The sequence below is a fragment of the Athene noctua genome, chromosome 1, assembly GCF_965140245.1.
Source record: "Athene noctua chromosome 1, bAthNoc1.hap1.1, whole genome shotgun sequence".
Taxonomy (NCBI): Eukaryota; Metazoa; Chordata; class Aves; order Strigiformes; family Strigidae; genus Athene; species Athene noctua.
The window spans coordinates 169,801,980-169,821,811 of record NC_134037.1 but is presented as its reverse complement, the minus strand read 5'-3'; the positions used below and the strand labels follow the sequence as shown (position 1 = coordinate 169,821,811).

The 19,832-nt window shown below is 43.0% G+C and overlaps 1 protein-coding gene across 5 annotated transcripts; it reads left to right on the top strand.

The window, feature by feature from the left end:
• Nucleotides 1-1,097: 1,097 nt before the first annotated feature.
• On the top strand, nucleotides 1,098-19,297 carry DDX3X (DEAD-box helicase 3 X-linked). Of its 5 annotated transcripts, none has more exons than XM_074905115.1 (17): nucleotides 1,098-1,263; nucleotides 3,506-3,563; nucleotides 4,600-4,650; nucleotides 9,783-9,906; nucleotides 11,050-11,190; nucleotides 11,274-11,373; nucleotides 11,907-12,042; nucleotides 12,454-12,539; nucleotides 13,156-13,254; nucleotides 13,330-13,490; nucleotides 13,692-13,836; nucleotides 13,940-14,084; nucleotides 14,396-14,577; nucleotides 14,669-14,786; nucleotides 15,206-15,362; nucleotides 16,290-16,414; nucleotides 16,777-19,297. In XM_074905115.1, exons 1-17 carry the CDS (start codon nucleotides 1,219-1,221, stop codon nucleotides 16,857-16,859), a joined length of 1,956 nt encoding a protein of 651 aa, XP_074761216.1. In that variant the 5' UTR covers nucleotides 1,098-1,218; the 3' UTR covers nucleotides 16,860-19,297. The 5 variants fall into 5 exon arrangements, with proteins under 5 accessions (XP_074761216.1, XP_074761197.1, XP_074761226.1 ...); XM_074905096.1 differs by having other exon boundaries at nucleotides 16,287-16,414; XM_074905125.1 differs by having other exon boundaries at nucleotides 4,600-4,668.
• Nucleotides 19,298-19,832: the final 535 nt, after the last annotated feature.

Genomic DNA, 19,832 nt, shown 5'->3' with positions numbered 1-19,832 from the left:
CATTACTACAGGGAAAATAGGGGTGACCTTTGGCATCTCAATAGATCCGATGGTTAAAGGCAGCTTTGGGAAAAAGATGAGTATCTAATAACTAGCATTGATGACTGCCATCAATGTGTTGCGGTGAGAGGCTCGGTGATGTGCCACTGGGCAGTCGGCACAGTGGATCACTTTGTTGCCCTGTAGGCATGCCCGGACCCCATGTTAATGGCTCTGTGTCCCTGTGAAGGGCAGCTGAGCTGGGATGGCCCAGAGCAGGTGAGAGGGGCTGCCTGGACAAGGGTGTGGTGACAGAACATCTCAGGAAGCATGCAACAAATAACACCAGGCTGCACGGTGGGGCCTGTAAAAGCAACGAGCTCGAGTTCCTGCCCTGTAAAGGCACTGTGTGAGCACCTCTGTGCGGAAAGGGGGGGGAGCTGCAGCAGGAGGCCAGTGTATTTGTGGGTGAGGTAGCGCGCTGCCCACAGTCCCAGGTCCTGCTTTAGGTGACACAGCAGCCGGGTAGGATCCCCAGCGTGCCGCTACTAGCGCCCTCCTCCTTGTCTCGCCGCGCTCCAGCCCGGCGCCGCGGGCTCGCCGCGCCTCCATCAGGACCTACGCCACTGGGCTGGGGAAGCGCACAAGATGGCGGCGGGCACTGGCCGGACCGCCCACGTGACCTAGCATCCGACTCCTTCTAGAGACATCTCAGCGGCGCCGCGGGGCGGTCTCGCGAGCACCCCGAACAAAAGGAGAGACGGGCCGGGGGGGAGGCGTCATCTCGCGAGACCTCGTGGCCGCTCCCCGCGGGGCCGCCGGGGGAAACCTCGCGGTGTCGGCAGCGGGGCCCGGGAGACCCAGCGGCTGCCGCGCGGGCCCGGCGCGCCCGAAATCTCGCGACACCTGCGGGGCGCCCTTCACCGAGCGCCGTGCGCGGCGGAGGCCAGCGCAGGTCTCGCGATAGCCCAGCCCCGCCCCGCCCCGGCGGCTTCTCTCGCGATAGCGCGGGTGGGGGGGAAGGGAGCGCTCGGGAGGGGCGGTACCGCGCGTGCTGAAGTCAGCGCGCGCCGCCGGGCAGGCGGGGGGCGGGGACTATATAAAGGCCGGGGCCGAGGCGGGGGGGGCTCAGTGAGGAAAGCGATTCGTGGTGAGCGAGCGGCAGCAGCGGCGAGGTCCCGGCCCGGCGAATCTGAATTTCTCGAGGCGGAGCGGGACACCCCGAGACGATCTCTCGTTATGAGTCATGTGGCGGTGGAAAATGCCCTCAGTCTAGACCAGCAGGTGAGGGACAGGCCCCGGAATGCGGGGGGGGGGGGGGGGCGGGCGGGCGGGCCGCTCCGTTAACCGGAGTGCGACGGCGGACGAGGCGGGAGGAGAGGCGCGGGGCAGGCTCCGAGTGCGCGGGACAGGGATGGCGGGAGGCACGGCCGATATTCCAAGCGCGGGACTTGCTTTGGTTCTTGGTCGCCAACGGTTGCGTCGTGATTTCCCCCCTTCTCCCCCGCCCGCGTTTTTTTTTTCTGCCGGCAGCCCCACCCATCCCCCGCGCCCCCCGCTCCCGTCAGCGCGGCCCGTTTGTGGCGTAGTCGGTTGTTGCGCAGTTTCCGTCGTGCAGCGGCTCCGCGCCGGGTCTCCCCCCGCGAGGACGCGCCATCGCCGCGGCGTGGAGCGGGCTGGGGCGGGGAGCGGCGCGGGAAGAACGGGCCCCCGCTGCCGGCCGTGCCGGGCCGGGATCTGCGCCTGCCCCCGCGGCCTCCTCGCCACGCTCCAGGCCCGGCTTTTGTGTGGCGACGAGCGACCATGGTACCGCTGGCGGCCGGGACCCCTGGCGGTGGCGGCGGGGAACGGCCCCGCGCGCGGGGGGGGTGGGGGAGGAGGAGGGAGCCGGGGGGGGGCAGGGAGAAAGACACGATAAATGGCGGCCATTGTGCCTCTTGACGGGGCGAGGCGGGGGGTGGGGGAGGACGGTGCTTTGTGCTGGCGCCCCCTTCCCCGGGGAAGGGGCTGGTGGAGGAGGCGCTGGCGGTGCCTTTGTTCGAGCTGCGTCAGCAAAGCCCGGCAGCAGCCGTTCCCGCTTTTCCCTCCGGTGCCGGTGGGCCCCGGTGACGCAGTTGGGCCTGGACTAGGAGCGCCTCAGCCCACATGTGTCCGGGCGGCTCCCGGGCCCGCGATGTTGTTCTTTTTCCTTTTTTTTTTTTTTTTTTTTTTTAAATCCCTTTCCTCCTGCTTCCTACGTCTTCAACTTCCCACCCCCTGCCCCCCCTCCACGCGCCTGTGCTGGGCGGAGCCAGGCGCAGGCCCTTGTCCAATGTAGAGGGGATAGATGGTTATCTAATCCCTCGAGAAGGGGGAGGGGGGGGCGGCGGCGGGAAGAGGCCTCCGTGTTGTAGCGAGACCCGGGGCGGGCAGCTGGCGTGGCACGGCAGCGCTAGTCCTCGGCGGTATGTAGGCTTCGGGCGGCCGCTGCTCTGGAGTCTTCGGCGAAGTAGGTCAGGGAGCCGGGCCCCCCCGCCCTGTTTCTCTCCCCCCCCCCCCCCCCCCAGCACCCCATCCCCCCCTGAGGTAGCACGTGACGGGTGCCGGCTGCCGGATTAGCTGGGCGGCTGCGGCTGCTCCCTCCTGCGCCGAAAATCCCAACCCGCAGTGCCGGCTGCACCGCCGCACTGAGATGGCGGCCGCGCCGGCCTTCGTCGCTGCGCCATCTCCGAGATCAGATTTTGGCAAGTGTTGCCCCCTCGGTGCAGACGGTGGGGGTCCAGTGCGAGTAGGTTTATGGATCACTTCTGTTGACTGCCCCTGGAGAGATCCTCTTTTACCTAGTAGAGGGTCTTTGTTTTTGTTTACTCTTCAAATAAGATTCATTTTTTAGCTTTACGTGGATGCTTGGATCAACTGAAGAGACAAGATTAAGTAGTAGCTTACAGAGAATGATACCAGGCCTGCCGTGTGAGGATTTTTCAAGAATCTGAATGTCTTAAATGGCAGCATGCAGTCGTGTCTGAACTGAAATACCTCTTGGTAGACTTTACTGTAAGACTGAGTGCTGCGAATGAAGTTTTAGGAACGCAAATAAAAAATATTTTCTCAAGTTATTGTAGGAAAAAGTTACCTGATGTTTTGTGAACAGTAGCTGCCTCAAACATGGCTAAAACTATAATGTTTTAGTGGTGTTGATGCAGAGACTCAGCTGTTTCTTCACTCTGCAAGTGAAGTGCACAAGTTAACTGGTAGTATTTGGACTGTAGTCTCTTAGGCCTAAAAAAATATCTGGTGGGTGTAAGATACTTGTTGCCTGTGTCGTGCATGTTTATTGGTGGATGTGAGGACACTGAGGATGGTAAAACCTTGAGTGCTAACTATTGTTTTGGGTTTTGTCCTTTATAGGAGATGTAATTGATACTGTAAACAAGTTTCTTTGCAGTAATAACTTGTCGGAAAACTGCTTGCTCTTGATAAGTAAAAAGAGGTTTTGTATGTTGGAGTAAATAATACAACATGTTGATACATGTTTTATTTCTTCTAGTTTTCTGGTCTAGACTTGAATTCCTCAGACTCTCAGAGTGAAGGAAGCTCTTCAAGCAGTAAGTACATGCAAGTTTTCAAGCTTACAAACACACAGTTCTAGAAATAAGAGGTTTGTAGCTCTGGAAAGTAGTTTTTGAAGCCAAGATTTACAGGCTAGTAGAGAAATTGAGGTGGTTACTAGTTAGGCCTGCTTTGAAAATGCTAAACATTACAGTTTAGATAGGAGCACTTAATTTAGGAGTGGTACAGCATGTGTAAATTTCTTAAGTGCTTGAGAGAACTTAGTGTTCCATTGTTGTCCAGATATTTTGTTGCCTCTGTTTTAATAATCAGTGGCCTCAGTTGTTTTAGTAGTGTGGTGGTCTGTCTTCTCAAAACATCCTGCTAGAGTTGGGATGTTTGAAGGTAAGACTTCTAGTAGTTAACTGAATTACTCTTAATTCATTGACTAGAAACTGCATTCTCTGCCATGCAAGGCTTAAGTATGTTAAGAGGGGGGAATCTTCCAGGAATTCACATTCAGCTTGTGCCTGGTACATTCTGATTCATGTTGCTTAGCAGACAGATGCTTCTGGATTGTAAACGAAGAGTGCTGTTCAGAGGCAATCGTGTGGCTTCTGGTTTAATCTGAGCTGAACTGATGGGGATAGTTGAATTTAAGGGGAAGGAAAAATACTGATAGTAATAATACTGTGAGTGCTAGTACTTGAGTGACAGAGTTAAAATCTTAAGCAGCTCAAATATCTGGCATCAGGTTAAGCTTTAATGAGCTCTTGGAAGACAGGCTTTCATCATAGATACTGCAACATCTGTAAAGGGCACATATGACTGACTTGGTCAAAGAAATATTTGTAAGACATCTATGCATTAAAAAAACACCCAATACAAGGAGCTACCTAAACGAATATTTCCACTGTCTTTGGTCCTCAGAAGGAGATAAAGCACTGTATTAAAGGACTGTCGCTTAAAGATGCTGTAAGAGGCCTTAAAGTTTGAGAGACAGAACTTTCTTCTGAGCAAAAACCTGCTGTTAGACTATCTCAAAAATTGCTAACGCTGCAGTCTTGTAACACTTTTTCTTTTGTCCTTTAGAAGGCCGATACATTCCTCCTCACTTGCGGAACAGGGAAGCTTCAAAACAGGGTATGTATCAGAAATACAGTGGCAACAGTTGTTACTGGTTCTCAGCCTTCTCAGTCTCTAGGAACAGACTGTTAAAGGCTTTGACAGTACTCTTAGAGGTGACTATGCAGACTGCTTGACTATTCTGTGCAAAACACTGCAACTTAATTGTCTGCTTTTAGTGTGCAGTTCTTGGTTTCTTCATCAAGTTACACTCAAGCTCCAGTTCAGTATCTAACTGGCAAAATGTCTTCCATATCTTGTTAAGCAATTAAGTGTGACTGGTGCAAGATAGGGTCTCCCATCTTCAGTCCCTCTGTCATCTTGAGTATCAATTTTAATGAATTTTGGGAGTACCATTTTTTTGCTAGTGACTGATGTGGAACTTGTAGTCACCAGTTGTTTAATATGAACAACTAGCACCGTTTCCTTTTAAATGGATGTTTTACACAACTTGCTCTTAACTGGGGAGCATGAGAAACAAAACAGATTTTGTCCTTGTTTAGCTTCTTGCAGTTTTTCTGCAAGTACTCTTGGGGACTTCCATAAGGAAATGCAGAATGCTGGTGAACAAAACATGAAGTACATGACCGATGTTGGTCATATGTGGGTGCTTGTGCTGAGAAACGGCCTTTATATGTTGCATTTGAGTTTTCCTGAACAAAACCTAAGAAATACTTGTGGAAGAGCTTCGATGAAGTAAACTATGATCTTTAGTTGTAAGATAGATAGCAAATGCTGCAGCATGCCTTATCATGTGTAATGACTTGTGTAGATAGAAAAGAAACATTTCCTGTAATACCTATTGAAATACTGGAATCGAAGAGCTAAAATACTTTCTGCTAGGCTACAACTTCAGTAATGGAAGCTACATAGCTTGGAAGGACTTGGATCTCATCTGTTCTGAAGCAGTGGACTTTCACAGATTCTTTTTTCAGTACTGCAGAAGGATTGCTTCCATTAGTGTGTGGGAAGAGAATATTGAAATATCTCATAGTACTTCTGGAGTTACATAGTTTTAAATTTGACTAGATGACAAATGCTTCATTCCAGGCTTATGCCATTTGAAGAAACAGATCAGTATGGGGTTTTGTCTTGCCTTTGCATGTGTCCAAGCTAGTGTTTTTTTTACCACCTAAAAGAAGCATGGCCTAAAGCAGCAAATGCTGAACCGCCTGTTACCAGAGCCAAATGTTTTAGGGAAAGTAGAGGGGACTCATTGGCAACTCAGTGCTCTTTGGGATTGGGAACTTCAACATCAAATGTGAGCAGCCTTTCAAGAAATGAACTACCTAAACCTGAGGAATGGGCAGGTTTTTCAAGAGCAGGACAGAACTTACTGGCTTGTGGAGATTTGCTGTTCATAGATTTCCTTTTCCTATACCAACCTTCAGTTTAATTTTTGGAGTTACCGGATATGGAGGGATACTCCAATCTTAACATTATGTTCACATACTCTTTTCTGTGCAAGACTGGAACTTAAACATTGCAATGTACATGTGATTGTGTGGCTTTTCTGGGGGCTTCAAGCTCCACTTCGCAAAAACCTCATTAAACTTAAGTTTGACACATGGCTTGTTTAATTAATAAAACATAAATTGCCAGTTTTCTTTGGTAAATCTGATGTTTGAAAACTGCTTTTAATAAACCTGTGAGTACTATATCACAACTCCTCATGGCTCCCTGTGACAAGGTTTGTGATGGCTAAATGGAAAAGCTATGATACCAGTTCAGGCCCCCTACTGAGAAGCAAAGCGGATATCAGTACAGGGATGTAGAGCTGAGCTATTTTATAGGGTGATTTGAAGTCTGTTACTTTCATGAAAGTACAACTATGTAATGTTTGCTTCTGTTATTTACAACTAAATTAGCAATTGCTGCTTTGTGTTGAAGGTGTTCCATATATTGTCCGTTTGAATCTTCAGCAACAGATTTCTTGAGGTGTAGACATTAACAAGCAACAGGCAGAAGAGACCTTGGATAATAGTGATCTTTGACAATGTAACAAAGTTCTTGGTGCAGCCTTAAAGTGTAGAAAGTTGTTAAAATATTTATTGATGTAAAAATCAGTTAAACTACTTGGTAGAATTGTCTTGCTTGCATGGCATGACCTTACAGACTTCTGTGAAAGTGTTAACTATTACTGCATTCAAAAACTTGAAAAGTGACTTGTTTCTCTTGTGTGTTGTTCCCCTAGACATGCTCTAGAAACAGATGGTGTAGAGATCCTAGCTTGAGGTTCTTGCTTTGCTCTGTAGTTGATGACAGTGTAGTAATTCATAGATGCTATTAAAGTTGCACAATGGGCTTACTTGCGCTAAGTAAGAAATTGCTTAAGGCAGTGGACTTAATAGTTTCTTTTTAAAAAGAGCTGTTCTTTGTGTTCATGAAGACCTGAGCAACATCATGATTTAGTAGGTTTGATAGGGGAAGTATGCTAAGGGATCCAGAGTATTTGTTTAAAACTCCTGTAATGCCTTCTTCAGCTTACTCTCCCATACACCTGCAGATTGGTCCCTATTGTAATAATCTGTTAGCTTTGTACATGAACTGCAGGGAGTTGGAGCATACATAAAAATACATCCTTAGGTTACTTAATGGCAGTTCTGTTTTTCAGCTGTTGAAGTTCCAGTGTATTGAGTTCAGTATGCAGGGTGGCTTGGTCTAAAGTGTCTTCATTCCATGAGCTTCATGTAGTAATGCTAAAGCTTGTTGTCATGTTAAATTTTCTTGTTAAAATTCTTGGAAGCTCCTCTTGGATATGTAAAGTATAATGACCTCCATAGATCAAGGAGTAGATGTTCAACTTCTTTTAAAGGTGTTTTCCAACCTGAAGGATTCTATGAATCTGTTTTTCCCATCTTTAAGAAGCTGATTGCTGTGTGTGGCAGCTTTTCAAGTAAGCTGCTAGTGATTGGTGTTAAAGCATCAGAAAATGTGAATTAAAATGCTGATTGATGAGAAGCATTGACAATTCTACCATTCCTCATAGGTGCAGGAAGTACAAAACTTCTCATTACTTTTTTTTACTTAACTGAAACTCCAGTCTTAGCCCATTTGAGAGAAATATGTGCCGGATAGGATCTATACCTTTTTATTTAAAACAAAAAAACCCAATCCATTGATATTAAGGTATTTCCCAATAATTCTTCTATATTCTCATAATCATTCTCCTCACTTTAGAGAAGTCAATATATGGTCTGTTACGGATTGTCTCAGTGCATTTGCTTTTGCTTTTAATTTGCCATGTGTTTTTCTAAATCACTGTGCTATCTTCTGCTGTTTAGTTACTTAGAATTGACTTGTATGGCCTGGGTCTCTGTTGTTTTGTGCTAATGCAGAAATAAAATCAAACCAGGAATACCAAATGGAAAATGGATTTAATAGCCCTAATTGTTAAGCAGGGTGTGTGTATAATATATATATATGTATGTATTAACTTGATCTAGACTTTGCTAGAAGTTGTTGCACTACCTTAAAAGTATGACAAAGTACCAGCTTCAGAAACCAATGCAGTAAGTGGCTAGATAAGTAAGCTTACTTGTATGCTGTTTGGAGTACAAAATTTTGACCCCTTTCTGGAACTTCTCAGATTTGTTAAAGATCTTAATGTAGTACAGAGTCAGCCTATTTTTTTCACTAATGAGAAACTACATCTATATCTTCCTGAGGATTGCTCTAACAGTACCACTGCTGTTGGATCTCTCAGCAGAATGACATACCCCAGTATTTTTAGTGTGATTTGGAAGTTACTCCTACTAAAATCTGGATTTAGATGCCTTCTAAACAAGCTACAAATTTCTCATGCATTAATGAAGTGATTTAGGGTATTTGTGATCTTCTGTCAGCAGTCTGTGTGAAGTGCATTTATCCTTAAGGACTAGAGTTACTTAAAGCACTTCAGAGGTCTTGAAGCATTCCATGATCTTGTGTGCTAATAAACTTCATGCATGGATTATTTTTGCTGTCTGCTTCAGTTAGACCAAATGAGTTACAGTTATGCTTTCAAAGTTCCCTTGTTACTAGTGCATGTTTGGATTCTGGGGAGTAGAATTGCTTCTACTAAATACTACTAAAAGAACGGGGGAAGGATAATGACACTCTCCAGAGAACATGTAATAAGGTAATTGTTATAGCAAAGATTTTTCAGAGAGATAGGGTCTAGAACGATCCCTTTCTTTGGAGTAATTTTGGGTTTTTGTGTTTGCTTTATTGTCTACTGCGTAAGTCTTTACTTTGTGCTGTGGAGGTGGCAAAAGCATGCTCACTAATAGGAGTGACATTACTTGTTTATGTGTTTAATTATTTCACTTATTCTCTGCCAGAATCCCATAGCTGAGACTCTGGTTGGGGTCATGTTTTCAAACTTGTGAAGGTTGCAACTTTGAATCAGAATTTGTGAGTTCAGCCTAGTACCAAAGCAGTGTAGTACCAGAGCACTGTTTAATGCTCTACTTTTCTGCAGAAAACAAACCCAAGACTTCTTACTTCATGGTGCTGGCAAGCTGATATGCTTGCTATTCTACTTGGTCATTTACCTCCTAAGTAAGCACTGACTGTACGTGTAAAAGTGCTGTGGAAAACTTAATTGTGGTAATTCATTGTGAAGAACTCCATATTCCTTATTTTTGTATGGTGCTGTTAATTTGTCTTCATCTGTATAGATCAAATTGCTCTGTGTACTTGCAGTATGTCAAAACATTCCAACTTCCATATGGTTTTCTAATGCAAGGGCTAATAACCATTTACTGATCTCCACCAGAGGCCTTGTTAACAAAAATAAGATGCATTGTCAAGGATTTGTGTTGGATTTATAGAGATAATGTAGATAAGGCTTGGGAGGACTTAGTGTCTTAATGCTGCTTTTGACACCTGTTTTTCCAGAGTAGGCAACTTAAATAGCACTAAGGCAACTGCAGTGTTACAAAAAAAGATGCTTGTACATAAGTGGAGGGATTTCAGCAAGTTCTAGTAGGCGATGAGAAATGCTTAGTCTCTATTTGAGTAAGCCTTAACATTTGTACATCTCCCATTCTTGAAGGACTGCCTGCATTTAAATCCTGTAGATGTGAAGACTTACTGGGCAGAACTTTTTTTTTTCTTCTAAAAGCCTAGACCATGTACTGTATGGCTAAAATACCTTTCTCTACTAGGTTTTGATAGTGGTGGCTGGAGTTCTAGCAGAGACAAGGATGCATACAGCAGCTTTGGTGCACGGTCTGACCGTGGAGCAAAATCAAGCTTCTTTGACCGTGGCAATGGATCAAGAGGAGGAAGGCAAGTACTTATTTGTCTGGGTGGTGCATACAAAGTCTGTCTTGGTTCTAGTAGTGTACCTGTAATCTTGATAGTTCTAGGTGTGAATAACAGGATAAGGTAGGAAGAACCTGGGAGGGGAGGAGAGAGCAAGAGAACCTTGATTTTAAAGCTAGATGAGTTCAAGGATGGGGGAACTTGCATGTCTTGAAAAATGTGCCCTGTAGTCTTATCACCAGCCACTCACTGCAGCTGTAATGACTTGCTGACTTAACAATTTCACAAAAAGCGCTAGATGGGTGGCTACTTCCAGAAAAATCATGAAGAGCTGTTGGGAGCACATAAAATACATCAAAATGGATTTTTATTTTTAAATTTCTTTTTCCTTGTTTAAAAAGTGTAGTTAATAAAACTGAGTGAGACTCTTGCAGGTTCTCTACCTTACTTGATCAGTCTTAAACACATCATGCGTTGTATGCACAAGTGTGGTGAGAGTGACCTTTATCGACTAGTAAAGCTGACACTAGTCCTGTATCCAGACTTTTCTCAAACATGATTTACCAAGCCAAAAACTAAGCAGTTGAGGTAAGGACTTTTTCCACCTTCTTTCCAAGTCAGTAATACAGGTGAGCTCCCTCTTTATAAAATAATATTGTGAGATATAATTGAGGTATTCAGTTCGATCACGTGTGGTGGGGGAATAAAGGAATAGATTACAGCACTTGAGGGATGTGGGAGACCTATGTAAAATGAGGCATGGTACTGAACAGTGTCTCCTGAGATTAAGTGGAGCTCCCTACAGAAACCTACAAAGACTGAGCAACTTGAATTGCAGCTCTACTGGCATGTGACTGAATGTGACTTAACCTTGTTAGAAAAATTTTTATTTGGTTAAGTGTGTTGAACTCAGCTGAGCTGTGAAATTGTTCAAACTCCCCTGTCTTGACAATAACATGACCTAGTCTGATGGCTGGGACTAAATTCATTTCAGTTTATAGGTCAAGAAGAAAGTACAGATTATCTGATGACTTTGAATTGTTCTACAGTTGTAGATGTAATACACAGAGCATATACTACTAGATTACTACAGCTTTAAATTTGCATGTCCAAAAATCCTGTTGCCCAGGAATAGTGGCCTGATACTCTTGCCTGATACTCATTTAGATATGAAGAGCGTGGGAGAGGTGGCGACTATGATAGGAGTGGCTTTGGCAGATTTGACCGTGGTGGGAATAGCCGCTGGTCTGACAAATCAGATGAAGATGACTGGTCAAAGCCTCTTCCCCCAAGTGAACGCCTGGAACAGTAAGTAATGGAACACTGCAAATTCTCAAGATGGGGTCAGTTGGTATATCTAGCAAATAAAACACTTTCTCTTCTGTCCTTAGAGAGCTCTTTTCAGGAAGCAATACTGGCATTAACTTTGAGAAATATGATGACATTCCTGTTGAAGCAACAGGCAGCAACTGTCCTCCACATATTGAAAGTGTAAGTGTTTTTTTAAAATCTTGTTTGCTCTTACATCTAATAGTGACTGTTTTGCACATGAAATGATGTCATGCTATCTAAGTTCAGGGAGGAAAGAAAACACTGTCTTGCCTTCTACAGTTAAGCTGTTTTGCAGATGAGGGTTGCATATGGTGAGCGAAGACATGGGAGAAGTTGTGTAAAGTTAGGCATGTTCAGTTAACAGCTTGTAGCTCACTTGTAACTGTGACTTGTGGAAGCGCTTGGAGTTGTGGGCTTGTTAGAGCAACTGCTTAAGCATAGGCATTATGTTGTGCTAAGTGTAATATGCTAGTGTAGTCTTCACTGCAGGCTTGGCTGGCTTTTTAAAAATCACTTGTGACTAGTATCTTAAGTAGATACTAGCTCCTGAGTATCTGTAAGTGTAATAGGCAAGTTTTATTGGAAGAACTGAAACAAAAACTACTTTACAAATGAATTCTTAGACTAAATCATGTGCTCCATGGTGGCTGAAGGGAAGGATCCCCATCTTACTCCTTTTAAATATATTGCAGTTCAGTGATGTTGACATGGGAGAAATTATTATGGGAAACATTGAGCTCACACGCTACACCCGTCCTACTCCAGTCCAGAAACATGCAATACCTATTATTAAAGAAAAGAGAGACTTGATGGCCTGTGCTCAGACAGGTAAGTTTGGTAACTTGTTACTGCTTAGTCCCTTTCGATAGGAGTGGGGTCTTGTGCTATGTTATGGGTGCAGCTTGACGAGTACCACTGTTCAGAGTATACTGAAATACTTGCAACGTTGGAAATTAATGAGCTTTAGTCATGCAGCTGCTTTAGGTGTGGCTCGACTGGATTTACTGAGAGAAATATTTGTGGCTTAAATCACATTCACTTCAGGGTTTTGTGGTGCTGAGTGGCAAGTCTTTTGTAGATAACCTCTGCTGCCTAAAGAGTGCACTCCAGTAGCGTAGGTAGTATCTGTGTACTAGTGCAGATGTTACTGGGAATATGCTAGTGATACAGGATTACTGCTGTTGCTGACAGTGCAGTAGCTTTGAAAAATAGTAATAATACTAAATTCTCTCCTAATAGGGTCTGGGAAAACAGCTGCATTTCTTCTACCAATATTGAGTCAGATCTATGCAGATGGCCCTGGTGATGCCTTGAGAGCTATGAAGGCAAGTATTTAAATACCCAGTCCTGGAAAAGCTGTGACCAATAAGTATTTTTGTCCCATATACTGATGACTGCTACTGAACACAATGCTTGGGCTTAAATTTCATCATTATTTTGGGTATGATAGGCAAGTATCTCAACTTCTAGAAGACTTCAGCTATTTCCCTTGAAAAATACAGGCTGTGGAACACTTTTTTCCTATCTAAAGAGTTGGTATGTGTAACTGTCTAGAGAAAAGATTGTTCATGACTGTTTTTATTGCTGCATAAGCTTTAAAAATGCTTCCCTAGCTACAGAGAAGCTACTTGGTCACACATGTCTGTAGATACTTCTGGATAGGATGTAACGGGTTTTATGGCTGTTATTTCTCTGCTGCTGAAGTTACGGATCACAGTGCAGGCTGGGGAGATCAGGCTGTGTTGCTGTAAACAACCATCAGCTGAATCCTGGGTACTATAGTAGGGCAGTCTTCAGATGCAGTGCTTAAAACAAGTTGGCATGTAGCCATTCCTTCTCTTGTTAAAGCAAACTTGGTTGATCTGTCATCAGTATTGCCTATAGTAGCTGTTTTAATTACCCTCATATTTGGGGTACTCATTCCAATTACTTTTTTTTCAGGAAAATGGAAGATATGGGCGCCGTAAGCAATATCCAATCTCACTGGTCTTGGCTCCCACTAGAGAATTGGCTGTGCAGATCTATGAGGAAGCCAGAAAGGTATATCCAGGAGTTGACCATTATAAAATAGCTTAAGTATAGTTTTTCTTGGAGCTAATTTACTTTGTTTTATAGTTTGCATACCGTTCCAGAGTTCGTCCCTGTGTTGTGTACGGTGGTGCAGACATTGGTCAGCAGATACGTGACTTGGAACGTGGATGTCACTTGCTTGTGGCAACTCCAGGACGACTGGTTGATATGATGGAGAGGGGAAAGATTGGACTGGATTTCTGCAAGTAAGTAAAGTGTTCTTGTCTGTATGTGAATGACTTCACAATTGGAAATTGTACCCCTTTAAATCTAGAGTTAATGACACTTAAGTTCTAGCTTTTGGCCTGTGTAAACATTTAGCTGAGAACTCTTGTGGTCCAGTGTCTGTGCTGGGTTAGTTTAAAGAAAAAAGCTCTGAAGAATAATCTTTCTTTGTTACTATTTAGGTACCTAGTGCTTGATGAAGCTGACAGAATGCTTGATATGGGGTTTGAACCTCAAATTCGTCGAATTGTTGAACAAGATACTATGCCACCAAAGGGGGTTCGTCACACCATGATGTTCAGTGCTACTTTCCCCAAGGAAATCCAGGTACTTTAGAAAAAAGTTCAAGTATTTTAATGGCTCATAGGACCGAACTTCATCTCTGGAGGGGGGAGAACACACTGATTTTGTTTTTTCTTCCCTCTTTTAGATGCTTGCTCGTGACTTCCTTGATGAATATATCTTTCTGGCGGTTGGCAGAGTGGGTTCTACATCTGAGAATATTACACAGAAAGTAGTATGGGTGGAAGAATCAGACAAACGATCATTTCTGCTTGACCTGCTAAATGCCACAGGTAAAGACCTGTTTCAGATAAGCAAATAAGGCAAAATTCAGATGAGGTGAATCTAATTACTCAAGAGGTTTTATTGAGTAGATGAATGGAAGAGTATTTCCTTAACATGCAGTGGATGTATTGCACTGGCTAAATGTCAGTTTTGAGTTAAGCTCTTCTGGTAATACAAAACAGGGAGGGAAGTCTCCGCTGTCTTGAATAAACAGAATAAGCAAGAGCAGAGAACTGAAATTGCCTTTTACCAGGTGGTGGAGCCAAGTATTTTCTGTGCAGTTTTTCTTGTGCTAACCTATGCTTTTAATTATTGTTAGGCAAGGATTCCTTGACTCTGGTGTTCGTGGAAACTAAAAAGGGTGCAGATGCTCTTGAGGACTTCTTGTACCATGAGGGATATGCCTGTACAAGTATACATGGAGATCGCTCTCAAAGAGACAGAGAGGAAGCGCTGCACCAGTTCCGTTCGGGCAAGAGCCCAATTCTTGTTGCCACAGCAGTAAGTGAAATCTGTGAAGTTTGAGTCAGTAAACATATTACTTGGCCTATGGAATTTTAACTAAGACTTGATTTGATCCTTTAACCACTAGGTAGCAGCAAGAGGGCTGGATATCTCAAATGTAAAGCATGTCATAAACTTTGACTTACCAAGTGACATTGAAGAGTATGTACATCGTATTGGTCGTACAGGCCGAGTAGGAAACCTTGGTAAGTATGACCTAGGATTTTTGTAGACAGCACTTTATATCCAAGGTGATGGTTGTAGTAGTATTGATTAAGTAGCAAATAGCAACTAGCTACTCGAAAGAAACCCATGTGCTGCCTTGTGTGACCTTCATTGCTGTCTAGCCAGTGTGGAAAGTAACCAATTCCTTTAGCACTTTTTTGCTCTTTAAAAACTCTTACACCACATGTAAGCTTGGTCTCTTACATTTGTCACTAAACCTGGGTTTTTCTGACTAGCTCTGGTAGAGGAATGGTCTTAAAGGGCTTTCTCTTTGGGTAATTCTGGTGTTACCCAGCTTGTCTATAAGGAGTCTATCATAGCTGCAGGTGGACTGTGGAATGGGTTTGAGTGCTGTAGTGTACTTGCTTTGCATGGGGCTAAAACTGAACATTTACTGTAGGTCTTGCCACCTCATTCTTCAATGAGAGGAACATAAACATCACCAAGGACTTGCTTGATCTTCTTGTTGAGGCTAAGCAAGAAGTACCATCTTGGCTGGAGAACATGGCTTACGAACAGCATCACAAAGGAGGTGGTAGCCGTGGGCGATCTAAAAGGTAATGGTCACAACTATGGCTAAAGGCGTGCTTCATCCATTGTGAGAGGCGCTTCTGTGACTTGTTCTCACTCTACAAACACAGTTAGAGGTCAGCAAAGCAGTGCAGTATAAACTGAGTTATGTGCATCAGAAAGTGATAGCTTGATGTCTGGTTTTGTTCTATCTTATAAGGCAATATCTTAAGACTTTTGTCATCTTAAGCAGACAACTAGATACAGCTGAGGTACAGCAACATCTAGCAAAAAGATGGCTTTACAACTCTGAAAGGAGTCACAAAACACTTAAATGTATACCTGCATGTGTCAGATGTAACTTGAGCAGCTACTTGATGTTTAGAGAGAAGGTAATTCATCCCTCCTGACATAAACCACAAAAGGTATGAGGCCATTTGTAAATAGCTTTGCTATGGAAACCTAAAATGCTTTAAGTTGGTAGTACAAAGCCATGTCTAATAGTTTAATGGAGGGGGAGGAGAAACACCCCTGCATCTTAATGTAGGTGATGTGATATGACCACACAAATTCTAACTGGTGGTTGGTTTTTCTTCGTAAGTATGCTTGTTAAATGGTTGTCCTTTTCTACAATAAGTGCATCACTTAAACACAAAGATAGGTTTGGAAGTTCTGTGGAGCAGAGGTTGCACTGAATAATGCCTTACCAGGACCAAAGAAAGTAATTCTTAGTGTAACAAGTTCAACGTGACCCTGCTTAAATGGTAAATTTTCTTTTGCCATCTTGAATGCCCTTTCCAGATACCACAGAGATGCTTGTAACACCTACTGAACTCAACAGTTGTACTAGTTGTTAGCTGGCTCTAGTTGGTAGCCAGAATTGGAGAAATTTTAGAACTTGAATCTCAATGTCTGCAGTGCTTAAAATACCCCTGACTTTACTCAAGTGTTTGTTTTCTTCCTTTATACAGCAGTAGGTTCAGTGGAGGATTTGGTGCCAGAGACTATCGAACAAGTAGTGGTTCTGGCAGCAGTAGCTTTAGTAGCAGTCGTTCAACCAGCAGCCGCAGTGGAGGAAGTGGCAGCAGAGGATTTGGAGGTAAGAAAAACTGGGCAGGCAGTGCTGGCAAATATAAGCCCAAATCTAAAATGCTTGCTGTAGTAGAACTGCTGGAGGTAGTGTTTTAAATATGAAGTCAGCTGGTGTTTGTTATGGAAAGTTGCAGAGTCTCAGCATCCCTCTTGGATCTAGGCTGGTGTAAATTACCTGTCTTTGATCAGCTCAATGCTACCTGTCTTTCCAGTATTTTCATTTAATGCGTCTGCTTGATAGCACTTCTGGGTGGGTTTCCTTTAATAGATAGTAGACATATCTTGTCTGCACCCTGGGCTGTTTTGTTGTTGTGAAGGTGCAAGTCTTCAGCGGGTTAATTAAGCATCACTTTCTCTTGCCTTTCATAGGTGGTGGTTATGGAGGCTTCTACAACAGTGATGGATATGGAGGAAACTATAACTCCCAGGGGGTTGACTGGTGGGGCAACTGAATCTGCTTGCAGCAGATATCCTACCAAACAAGCTAATATGGAAACCACATGTAACTTAGCCAGACTATACCTTGTGTAGCTTCAAGAACTCGCAGTACATTACCAGCTGTGATTCTCCACTGAAATTTTTTTTAAGGGAGCTCAAGGTCACAAGATGGAAACAAAGGAACAAGTAGCCCTATCTTGAAGGTGGTTTTGAAGACTCTATTGCTGTAGTCAGGATTAACTCCCCTCCCACCCATCCCCACCCAGAAACTGCATTTATAATTTTGTGACTGAGGATCATTTGTTTGTTAATGTACTGTGCCTTTAACTTTAGACAACTTTTATTTTGATGTCCTGTTGGCTCAGTAATGCTCAAGATATCAATTGTTTTGACAAAATAAAAATTACTGAACTTGGGCTAAAATCAAACCTTGGCACACAGGTGTGATACAACTTAAACAGGAATCACTGATTCATCCATAATATTACAAAGAAAAACTTATGCGGTAGCCTGCATTAGGGCTTTTGGTATCTGCAGATTTGAAAAATAAAACATCTTGAAGCATATCAATGCAATTAGTTTCTAATGTGGCAAAACTGTACTAAGTTAAAGTTCTGATTTGCTCACTCTATCCTGGATAGGTACTTAGAACCTGATAGCCTTTAATAAGCCATTCCAGTCATGATGAGATGATGTATGGATACATGCATACATTAAAAGCACTGTTTTTGAAGTTAATGCAAGTAAATACAGCAATTCCTTTTTCAATATTTAGGCAGATCATTAATGTGAGCTAGCCAAATGTGGGCAGAACATTACAGGGAACGTTTAAAGGTCTGATAACTTGAAATAGTTTTTAGGAGAATTCATCTATTTAGACTTTTTAAAAATGCCTGCCATATGAAATTGAAATGGTAGAATGGCTGACCATGGCAGTGATGGGCCCTTCTCAAGGGCCTGACTGAATTTTTGGTCTAATAACGCATGCTAGTGTTGATGTTTTTTGGTCAAGAGGGTATGAACAGGAAGAATTATGCAGCAGGCTTTATTTTAATGCAGATTCACATTACTCTGTTCAAGCTGCGTGGAGATGTTAAACTGGCTTACTGTAGACTTTGTAAAATGGCTCCAGAAGAGTAACAAACAAACCTGAGATCACAGAGGTTGGAAATGTACATAAACTGCACAAGGTTTCAATTCTGCTATTAAAGTGCAGTTTTAGTCAGTTTTAGTTGCATAGGTTTCCATTGTATTTATAGTCTGTTTATGCTAAATCTGGCCAAAGATAAGTATTGTCCACCAGAAAAATGCCTCTGCCACTTGGAATTTCTGTGCTAACTCTGTGGCCAGAGCAGTTAACAACTAATCTACAGTGGCATAGGAAAATGGCAAAAATCTCCTAAAGTGCAATAGATTTTTTCAAGTGTATTGTGCCTTGTTCTAAAACTTTTATTAAGTAGGTGCACTTGACAGTATTGAGGTCATTTGTTATGGTGCTATTTCAAGTCTAGGTTTAGGCCCTTGTACATTTTGCCCATAACTTTTTACAAAATACTTCTTTTATTGCACATTCAGAGAATTTTATATATGTCTTGTGTGCGTGTCCTTAACTTCCAATCTTATTTTGTCTCTTGGAGATTGAACGCAGCTTGTTTAAGGAGAAGGAAATAGATTCTAAAACTTATTTGGGACCATGGGAATGATAGCTGGGAAGAAAACTATTTGCACACGACAGATTTCTAGATACTTTTTGCTGCTAGTTTTGTGTAATATTTATTGAACATTTTTGACAAATATTTATTTTTGTAAGCCTAAAAGTGATTCTTTGAAAGTTTAAAGAAACTTGACCAAAAGACAGTACAAAAACACTGGCACTTGAATGTTGAATGTCACCGTATGCGTGAAATTATATATTTCGGGGTAGTGTGAGCTTTTAATGTTTAAGTCATATTAAACTCTTAAGTCAAATTAAGCAGACCCGGCATTGGCAGTGTAGCCATAACTTTCTGATAGTAAAACAAAAATTGGCAACTTAAAATTAAACATGCCAAGGTTTTGATACACTTGTCTTAAGATATTAATGAAACACTTCTAAACACTGATGTGAAGTGTCCAGATTCTCAGATGTTTGTTGCGTGAGTTTTGTTTAGTTGTGTGTTTTTTTTTCAGTGAATGTCTGGCACATTGCAATCCTCAAACATGTGGTTATCTTTGTTGTATTGGCATGATCAGTGACTTGTGCATTTTAGCAAGTTTTATCAGCCAGCAATATTTTCAGTTCAGATACAAGGATTCAAAACAATATGCAAGAATGGATTTAAACTTGCTGAATGTGAAAATTGAATTTCAAGTCACTGTAGGTTTAGAATTGCTTATTGTATTAGTTTAGATGCTAGCACTGCATGTGCTGTGCATATTCTTGATTTTATTAAAATAAAAAAGTTGAACTGCACAGTCTACTCATTTGTGAAGCGTCACTCTTCTGGTTTACAAGATCTGTAGCCCAAGTAGTCTCATTCACGTGCAACTCTGGAAGCAGGTGAATCTAGTGTGGTGCACATCAGTGTGCTTACAAATGGCAGCTACACTTAGGGCTGTAGCTCTAGCAACCTCAAAGCCTGTTGTCCTGCAGATTGGATACTTGTGCAAGTTTTCTAGAGATGCTGGCAAAGCAGTTTGGGGACAGAGAAGGAGACAACCTTGTCCTTTTTTCTTCCTTTCTTAGGGTTACCAAGTTTGGCTGTAACAATTAAAATGTGCTGAACTCACACTCAGACTTGATTTCTCAGTCATGTAATGTTAAGGACTTCATCTCAAAGTTGTGCCTCTGCACTTGGCAAAGGTGCCTTGTAGTAGACAGCTTTAATTTTGAAATCTTACATGTTGATTGTTGCTAGGCAACCTTGTTAAAAACAAGCATGTGCAGTTCTGTGGGAACAGTGCAGTACAGTACCCTCTTCCCCTCTTCTGCCAAAAAAAGTTTGCCC